Source organism: Setaria italica, chromosome III, assembly GCF_000263155.2.
Source record: "Setaria italica strain Yugu1 chromosome III, Setaria_italica_v2.0, whole genome shotgun sequence".
NCBI classification, from domain to species: domain Eukaryota; kingdom Viridiplantae; phylum Streptophyta; class Magnoliopsida; order Poales; family Poaceae; genus Setaria; species Setaria italica.
In genome coordinates this window covers 47992979-48002603 of record NC_028452.1, presented here as the reverse complement: position 1 = coordinate 48002603, position 9625 = coordinate 47992979, and the positions used below count along the sequence as shown (strand labels likewise).

At 44.4% G+C, this 9625-nt stretch overlaps 1 protein-coding gene across 2 annotated transcripts in view; it reads right to left on the bottom strand.

Moving 5' to 3' along the window:
* Positions 1 to 1566: 1566 nt before the first annotated feature.
* LOC105913933 (transcription factor APG) overlaps positions 1567 to 9625 on the bottom strand; it is a 10479-nt gene continuing 2420 nt past the window's right edge. For both annotated transcript variants that reach the window (XM_012844399.2, XM_012844400.2), the window contains exons 4-8: positions 4801 to 5113; positions 3160 to 3234; positions 3010 to 3075; positions 2185 to 2621; positions 1567 to 1951 (exon numbers count right to left, since the gene is read on the bottom strand). In XM_012844399.2, the coding sequence (XP_012699853.1) occupies positions 2205 to 2621; positions 3010 to 3075; positions 3160 to 3234; positions 4801 to 5113 (871 nt within the window). In that variant the 3' untranslated portion in view covers positions 1567 to 1951; positions 2185 to 2204. The remainder of the gene's footprint in view (positions 1952 to 2184; positions 2622 to 3009; positions 3076 to 3159; positions 3235 to 4800; positions 5114 to 9625) is intronic.

Sequence of the window (9625 nt, the reverse complement as noted above, 5' to 3'; positions counted from 1 at the left end):
GGATACTAGCCACTTCACTTTATTAGCAAATGCACATGGTCCAAGCCATCACTTAACCAAAACTTGCTTAGTCCCTCGCTCTAGTATCTCGCTTGATTTCTTCACCTATTCTTGCCACTTTGAGTTTAGCTTTATTTTTGACATCAACAATGAATTCCCATTCGAAATCCTCTTCAAATGCTTATTCTTGATTGATAATAAAATGTCCCATGGATTGCAAGCTTCCAATAATTGAGACCAATATGTAACCCATAAGCCCATGTCTCTATATATATATCATGTACACAAAGTCTTGCAATGTCCATTTGTAAATCTCACTATTCTTTAGTTAATGATCTGTTTACTTGTCAATCAAGCTATCACATGTTTGGAGACTTATAGATCAATCATGATAACATATCCCTAATTTCACTTTACTCTTGCTTGTCATTGATCATACGTTTGCATGGATCATATACTTGCTTGCTATCTTCATTGTGAGCCATATAATACACATTCAACTTATAAGACAATGTCACATCATAAATGAGAATAAAATCCTGCTCATAATCTTAAGCAAACAAGTTAGTCCTTTAATCTTTTTGTCATTAATTCACCAAAACCCACGTAGGGACCTAGATGCACTTTCACCTACCTATATCTGGCCGCCCAGGGTGGTTAGTTTCTCCGACCACTAAGTTTATATACATTTATATATCCATGTAAACTCTAAGTCAAAATTTTTTAATTTTAATGAATAATATCTAACTTAATTGTTTATAGATTAACAACAATACATAACTGATCCTATCTACTAAATTCATTATCTGTAATGAGTCAAGTATTTTTAACTTTAATAAATAATGTATAACTTAATGCTCTTGCAAACTGAGCCTAGCTCAGCTGGTAATATTCCTTGTGGTGGAATCTGCCCACCAGAGTTCAAGTCCTTGACTCGACACTGGTGCTCCCCGAATTTAACCAGCACTATTTATTTAGTGGTAGGCGACATGCTCGTCGACAGCGAGGTGCTAGTGTTGACTTTATCAATCTTGAGGATTTGCCCGCTCAGTCTTTTGGAGGTACTCGTATAGTTGGGTTGCGTGGTCATTCGGAAAAAAATTGTTATCGAAACTAGTTTATAATATAAAACTCTTTTCATTCGAGATAGCATTTGTAGACATTGCTAATCAAAGCTAAACAGCATGACCATGGGCCTTGCTTAGGCCAGGTTGGAGACACGTTGGGCTGGTGCATGACATGAGGACGAAGATGACACAATGATCCAACATAATACGCCGGGTCAGTCCAAACAAACCGCCAACCAGTATTAGGAAATGGACTTCCGATGCTATGGGGATATGATTTATGGCAGTGCGATCCGATCCGCCGTACACCCTGTTTCCCAGATCCTAAAGCTTACGTGTACAAGTTGTCATGAAGACTGAAAAGGTGTAATTGGAGAGAAGAATCTTTTTGGATATTTATTCATTTATAAGCAGACAAGGCAGCAGGGAGATTGAAAAAAAAAACTTGGAGTATTCATCTATCTTACAAGAGAACATGTACACGCACATGTAGTGCTATATGTGATGACAAGAATCTGAGTCGCTCTCAGTGAACATACTACGTGTGTTACTCCTATGTCCCATGTAGGCATGTAGCTAGCTAGGCATGCTAATCCAGTGCATCCATAAAAAAAAAAGATAAATCCAATCTCTCTTTTATTTTGCCGTACGTACATTTGAACTGTATAACAATCTAATCCAAACTAATTACCGTAAAGACCTCCTGCAGTCTGCTGACAGCAATACTGCAATAGAACCACTTCATCTAGCAAACACAAGGAACAGTGAACAGCGCGAAGGCTCTTGGTTGGTCTCAAATATCCAATAACCAGGGATTCTCTTCCCATTCCAATAAGAAATTAGTCCTGTCCAAATTCTGTGAAATTCCTGCCTCCAATAAAAACCTGCATGAATCCAATACAGCAAACAGATCAATTGATACTTAAATTTTTATTAAAGGCCGGCGCCCCAAGAACTACTTCATTAGTTATCATTATGCGTTATTAATTAGGTACTCCCTCCATCCCAAATTACTATTCGTTTTATTTTTTACTATATATGTAACTAGAGTGTATAAAATAAAATTTTTAAAATGAATAGTAATTTGGGACGGAAGAGTATCTTTCGATCATCAGACCTGCTGGCGGCCGGTCAAATTCAGTGTTTCTTGCGCAGGCTGCTACCGCACTTTCCTTTGCTTCTGCTTGAGCCATGTCGACGGGTGACAGACGACTCGGCACTTCCAGGTGCTACCGCCGCCCTCACCGGCGCCGCCGCCGGATAGAGGTGCGCCGCGGCTGCAGGCATCATCACCGGCACAACCGCAGCAGGGTAGTGGGGCAGCTGAACCATGGCCCCGAAGGGAACCATCGTCGTCGGAACAGGGGCGAGGACCATCGGAGCTGCTGGCATCATCGTCGGCACGGCGACTGGCGCCATCGGAGGCGCGTACTGCGGCGGCACGACAGGGACCGCCGCCGGACGGGCAGGGCCGACGCCGGACATCTCTTGGACATGGTGCTGCAGTGATTTCATGTACTGGATGGTCTGGTCCAGCGTCGAGGCCTGGTTGGACTGAAGATGTTGCAGAAGACAGAAAAAGCCATGTCAGAACTTTAGAACTCAGAAGACAAAACACTGAACACACAGCAACCACGCGTGCATATATATAGTCAACCAGATTGGCTACCAAGATGTTTCATGGATGCATGTACTCCGGATATATCCTAATCTCTTCTTGATCAGGAGATGCACGCATACAAAAGTTGAAACAGCTTACTTCAAAAAAAAAAAAAGTTGAAACAGACGGCGATGAGATATGCATCGCCTGCACATGAGTACACGCATGACGCCATGCATGCACGCCACGAGACGAGGGGACAAATTCTTGAGTTCAGTAAATCTATCGAGATGGCCATCAGATAAAATTGGAGCTATCTGTTGTTGCAGTGATCTCACTCACCTTGTCGCATCCTGGGACGAGTTGCTGCAGGGTCCTGAGCCTCTCGTTTATCTTGTGCCTTCGTCTCTGCAAGCAGATTATGACATGCATTAATACAGCCGCTAATCAGAGACTAATCATGTAACAAAGAGGCTGTGCGTGCGTACATACCTTCTCTGTCAGCTTGTGTGCTTCTCCATGGTGAGACCTCGAAGATTCTCTTACTGCTGGCGGCTTTCTTATCTCCTGTATATATCCGAAGCGAGGCAAAAATAATTAATATCCCTCCCTCCCAAATTATATGTCGTTTTGATTTTTTAATTCATAGATTTTGCTATATATATATATATATATTTTATGTCTACATACATGCACAGTGAGATGAAAATCCAAAACGATCTGAAATTTGGAACGGATGGAGTAGGTAAGAACTAAAATCGAAGGATTCTATTAACTGAACACAAACATTATGCTATTTATATATCAATTGCAAAGATAAATTTACTGTATTGCAAAAATATTTTTTTACCGCTAAACACTTGCATACATCCAAACATGATGTTTTTTCGGCAGTAAAAACAGTGGTATATATGTATACCAATAAATATAAATTATAGCATACAAATTTTTAACGATAACTAACACTTTATTTCTAGAGATTATTTTAAACAATTTTTTGAAGTCATATTGTAGCACTCAGGCTTGGTTCTTAGTAGCCGGTCGTTAGACCTTAGGCCTTAGCATTATGGGCGATCACCCTTTGGGCGGGGCTGGCACTGAACTCTCCCATATGAACGCACACATCTGACCTCGTGGGATGTATTGTCCTTATCCCGGTCACGTGGAGATATTTGTCCTCTAGTCTGAACAGAATGTCCTCCAAACACTCAGGACTCTAGCTATAGGTGTGGACTATTTTTTTTCCAGCTAGAAGAGCTGCCGATTATATTAAAAAGAAGATGAAAGTTTAGATTGAGCAATATAACAAAATTGGAAAAACAATGACCCAACACCAAGCTTCTCAAGAAACACATGTACCACTCAATCCAAACATCAAATCAAAATTCTAAACATTGCACACCATTCGGTCTTCGCAAACTCCACATTAGGTATGTACTACAATGATTAAACAATGCAATAATTAGAGGAAAGTTCTAGAGCTAAGTGATTCACAAGAAGTATCAGCCCAATTTGACAGCGGGCCGGGATAATGCAGCAGGGCCTGCATGTGTACATACAATTTTCGAGAGCCTGATGATCACCTCTATGTAGTCCCCAGTTGCACATAAATAAAATCTTCACCATACCATACCAACATTAAAAATGTTATTTTATATGATAGATGCATTTTTTTTCAAGCCTCGCTTTGTCACTACACGTGCTCTACTTGAGGGAGCACTGAGTTAAAGGAAATGCTTGCGAGTGAGAAAACAGAGAAAGTGGGGGGAAAATAGCTTCCCAATTAGTTCAGGTGTGGCAACAAGGGTTGTTCAAGCAATAGAACGATAGAAAATATTGAAAGGAATGATTGAAAATTAGAATTTGAAACTCTGGACAGGTTTTCGGCGCGCCATAATAATAAGGATAACTTTTGAAAATCGCAAGCCAACACAAGGATTGCCTTTTGATTTCTTGAAAACTGTAAGTGCCAGTTGACCACACAACTCGAATCAGCAAGAAGCCAAGAACAGCAGGACATGGAATTTTTCGCATGTATATATCTATATCTATATATATATATATATATATGGACATGCATATATGCAGTAGTTTTGTGTATCCAATTATCCATATGATTACACATGCACGTACCTGCTTGGTTCCCATCACTTCCGTCTTGGGAAGCTTTTCTTTCGTGCCCGACGTCGTCGTTGTCGACGAGCCGCTCGACCTCTTCGGTACCGGCGGCACATCCCGGCCAGCGGCGTTGAAGGCAACAAGCTCCTCTCCTTTGACAATCGCGCAGAGCCACGCCGCCATCTCGTCCTCCGACGGCGGGTCGAACGGCACCTCAGGCGGCGGCGACCAGAGGCGGCAGGATTCGGCCGCCGGCTGCATCGTCGTCGTCGACCCCGGCGCGCCGGCTCCTCCTCCCTGTCCCCACACCAGCTCGAAGGGATCATCGCTGTGTAGTCAGAGGCGTCATTTTTGCTAGGCAAATAAAGCATGATGTGTGCATGCATGCATGGGCCATGCACGTAGACGCAAAAACATTATCGGGCATCAGCCAGATGCATCAATAGTAGCCTAGCAAACGCTGACTCGCACATAATAAGTAGCTATCCAGATCAATCGGAGGCATCTCTGCGACACGTGATTATATGCATATGCATGATGCGTCTACATGAGCAAGAAGATCCATTATTACGGCCTGACGACGTACGTGGAGTAGCCGGGGACCATGTCGGCGAAGCTGCTGCTGGTGTAGTCGCCAGCGGCGAAGCACCATGGATCTGCCGCAGCATCATGGCCTGGGTAGTTCATGTCGCTCAAAAATATGTGAACTCCCAACTCCTTAGCAAGCGTGACTTAGAGAGAGAGGGAGAGAGACAGAGAGAGAGAGCACTTGTTGGGACGAGGTCTCTCTATATATAGTGACCGGGGAGGAAGGGGCCAGCGGCCGAAACAGAAGTCAGGCAGGCAGGGAGTGGTCCAGGGGGCCGGGACGCAAGGTAGAAGATGACGAGCTAGCTCACGTGAACGGGTAGCTTTCAGAACGCAAGGTAGAAGATGACGAGCTAGCTCACGTGAACGGGTAGCTTTCAGATCTCTCCTTTGTCCGTACACTGCTTGGAAAAGCGCCTTTAGTATCGGTTATGCAATCAGTATTGCTACTTCGGTACTAAAGGGGTATTAAAAAATAAAAAAAGAAATCTCACCGACCCAAGCCCGAGTTGCACCCCGCCGCCGTGGGGCGAGCTGCATCTCACCGGCCGCCGCCTTGCCCCCGTCGCCACCCTTGCCTCCCGCCACCGCCCTTGCCTCCCTCACCGCCCTTGAGGCCCACACCCCCGCCAGCTGCTTGGCCCCTCGCTGGCGGTCAAACCGCGTGAGAGGAATGGAGGGAGAGGGGGAGAGGGACATATCTAGATCAAGATCTGCGCCCACCGTCACCCACAGCCGCGCCCGCCGTCGACGTCGCCTGTAGTCTGCTCCCGGCCACGCCCTCCGTCGTGACCAGCAACCCACACCCGCCATCGCCCCTGCTCGCACCACTGGAGCTCACCTTGCGCGTCGCCGCCTCACCTCACCCCATCGCTGCTCCTCACTGCCGGTGAGGAGCAAGCGGAGGAGGAAGGGGAAGGGAGGCAAAGGAGGTACCGACCGGCCTCTAGAGTGAGAAGTGGAGGGAGGGAGAGCAACCGTCGCCGAGGAGGGAGGGGCCTGCCGCCGTCGCCGGGGGAACTGAGGCCCTCAGGCACACTAATACCGGTTGAAGCACCCAACTGGTACTAAAGGGGGGCTCCTGAGAAACTAGTTGTTAGACCCGGTACTAATGCTCATATTAGTACCGAATAAAAACCAACCGGTACTAAGCGCTAGCTAGAACCAACACTCAGTCTCACTCAGTCTTCCAGTAGTGGTAAGCGCGACGTGGCTCCGTGGTCCAGGGGCTGGCGATCGAGTCGGCCCAGAGTCCATGTCCCCGCGGCGGAGACACCGCCGGCGCCGGCGGGGCTATTCGCCGTGGAATAAATACTACGGCGGTGGATCGCAGCTCACCCCGGAGTCCATGTCCCACCTGAGTTACGGATGTAGGGCATGGAGGTGACTCGTTCGGCTGTCGTTTACCCGCCCACTACGACCATCATCTCGTTGGGTTCCGTTCGCGCACCTCCTCCGACCGCATAATGCGTACTCTGCGAGGATGACGTGTGTGATTTGGGTTACGGTGCTGGCAGCACCTTTATTTAGGGATAGTTACCTGCAGGTGCATTGGTGGTACATACAGTACATCATTTTCTAATTGATTTTCTTGGTTTAAGGAATGTTTTGTGTTATATTGATACATAGCCATCCTATCCCTTAAGAATCATATTATTAATTGGTTAGTATAAGAATGATGAAGAATGGTCTCATGCTCAACTTCAACCAAAATTTAGGGAATGACCCTATGATTTCTCTAACCAAACGATGTATAAATTGATGAATTGTTAAACCATACTCCCTCCGTTCCAAATTGCATGTCATTTTGACTATATATCTGTAGAAAAGCCAGAAGCAACCTACAATTTGCAACGGAGGAAGTACATAATTTCCATCTATTAGATAAGGACTTAAAAGAGAAATTCATATATCAATCAGTTCTCCGTCCCCCTCTGTGAGGACCTGAATTATATTAACTAAATCTAGCCTTGGTTAGTATAAGAATGAAGAATGGTCTAATGTCCCTCCAAAATTTAGGGAATGACTATATCATAGAGATAGACAACTCTATTAAAGATGAGATGATTTCTCTAACCCAAATGACCTATAATTTGATGAATTGTTAAATCTTACATGATTTGTCATATGTTAGATAATTAAGGAGGCTTGGGTCAAATTCATAGATAAGTTAGTCCATGTCCTCACTCTCTACTATTTATATATTATTAAAAGGAGCTATATATGTTTGTGTCGTTTTCGTCCGTCACGTAGAAGACTCGCAAACTAGAGGAAAACACTGCAAAACGGGCCTCCCGCGTGCTAAACCAGAGAGAAATTGGGCCGAAACCAGGAAAAAACGTCTCCCATTCACGAAACCTAGAGAAACCAGGCTGCACCGAGCAAAAACGGGCTGGTGAACATGCCGTGCGTTAGGTTTTGTAGAAAAGCCCCAGACCATTCCATGAATCCACCCACGGTCCTCTTCTTTATAGGAATCTTCTTGAGTCTCTAAAACTTAGCTTTTATTTACGTTTCAGTAACCCTTGTGTGACCCGAGAAGCTCGTATACCCAAATCTTCCGTGTTTTATCTATAACTGTTTTTGCGCACGTGCGACGGTAGCAACGAGACTACAATCTACTCCCTCCGTTTCAACTAGATACATAAAATTTGCTATACACTTAAATACAAGATTATGTCTAGATACATAGCTTCTATGTAACTAGAAAAGTCAAAATGATCTAAAATATAAATAGCTTATAATATGTCATACTTTTAAAGATCATGTTTATCATTGCAGTAAGATAACATGCATGTATATATTGCTTTATTCGTCCATAGCATCCAAGAGCTTCTCAGTCCCTACGAGAGAAAAAAAAATACTCCCTCCGTTCCCTCCGTCCTAAATTATAGATCATTTTCGTTTTAAGGTTTAGCTAGATATAGTGTATATCTATATGCATAATAAAAATAATAAAAATAATAAATTTAGAAAAATCAAAACGAACTTATAATTTAGGACGGATGGACTATATATATTCGTTCTACTTGTTCGATGACCATTGGCGGCCACAATTGGCAAGACTCAGTGCATGCAGTCATGCACTAGGAAACAAGGAAACAGGGGCGCACCCCGTTTTATCAGAGTGTTCGATTTCCAAGAGGGGCGCTCGAATTTCACTTTCATACAAAATATATTAATATTATATATTTTATCTCCACCGCCTTGTCCCTCACTGCTGGCCTTGGACTTGACCCTACTGAAAGCTAGCAGGAATGACGACGACGTACGACGTTACTCAAGGGTTGTGGTGCAGTAGCACACACAGGAGTCCAGGGGTGGACCTCTTGGCAGCTTGCTCACGAAGCAATCAGCAATGCACTTGCAACTGGTGCATGCATGCTGACAGGCAGGCAAGCAGGCGCCATGCATGCATCTGTATCTGTATGTCCCGATCGAGCTTATCAACCCTCACATCGTATTCATGCATGCATGCATGCGTACCAGCGTGGATGCATGGACGAATAGTCAGCGCAGCTGGTTGTACCGTACGTATATACGAACACTTCGTGGTTCGTGCTACGAGACATGCATATGCATAAAGAACGATATCGGTCGTTCACTCGTTCCTACTCCCTTCATATCCACTAGCACAAGTGATTCCTGAATTCTTCCTCGTCCACTCTTCCTCGTCCAGTAGATATAACTGTAGTTGAGTCACTAACTTAACTGCAGAGGATCTCTGGGATCTACACGTCACTAACTTAACTGCAGAGGATCTCTGCCTCTGGATTCAGATCTTGTTCAAATATTATATCTATAAGTATCAATTTAATTTATAATGTAGTCATTCAGACGCCAACATCCTTGCTTTAATGTAGCCAATTAGAAGCTAGCATGTCACCAGCAGGGAATTGACGAGGGGCGCATGAGTCTTTTCCTATCCCTTATTAACTTTTCCTAAAGATCTCTTATAATTATGGACCGTGGTTTGCAAACAGCTCCCGGATGGTCGACAGCTATAGCGGAGGCGGCACCGACGCACGCACGACAATAAGGGGGCGTTTGGTTGTTTGCTTATTTTTAGCACGTGTCATATTGAATGTTTAGATACTAATTAGGAGTATTAAACGTTAACTGTTTACTAAATCCCTTACATACGTGGACGCCATTAGGGCACTCTCCTCTTTTAAGCCGGTCTAACACATCATTCGCAGCCGTATTCATGTTGATGGGTTCGTGAGGTTATTCGAACTTCACATCCAATAAA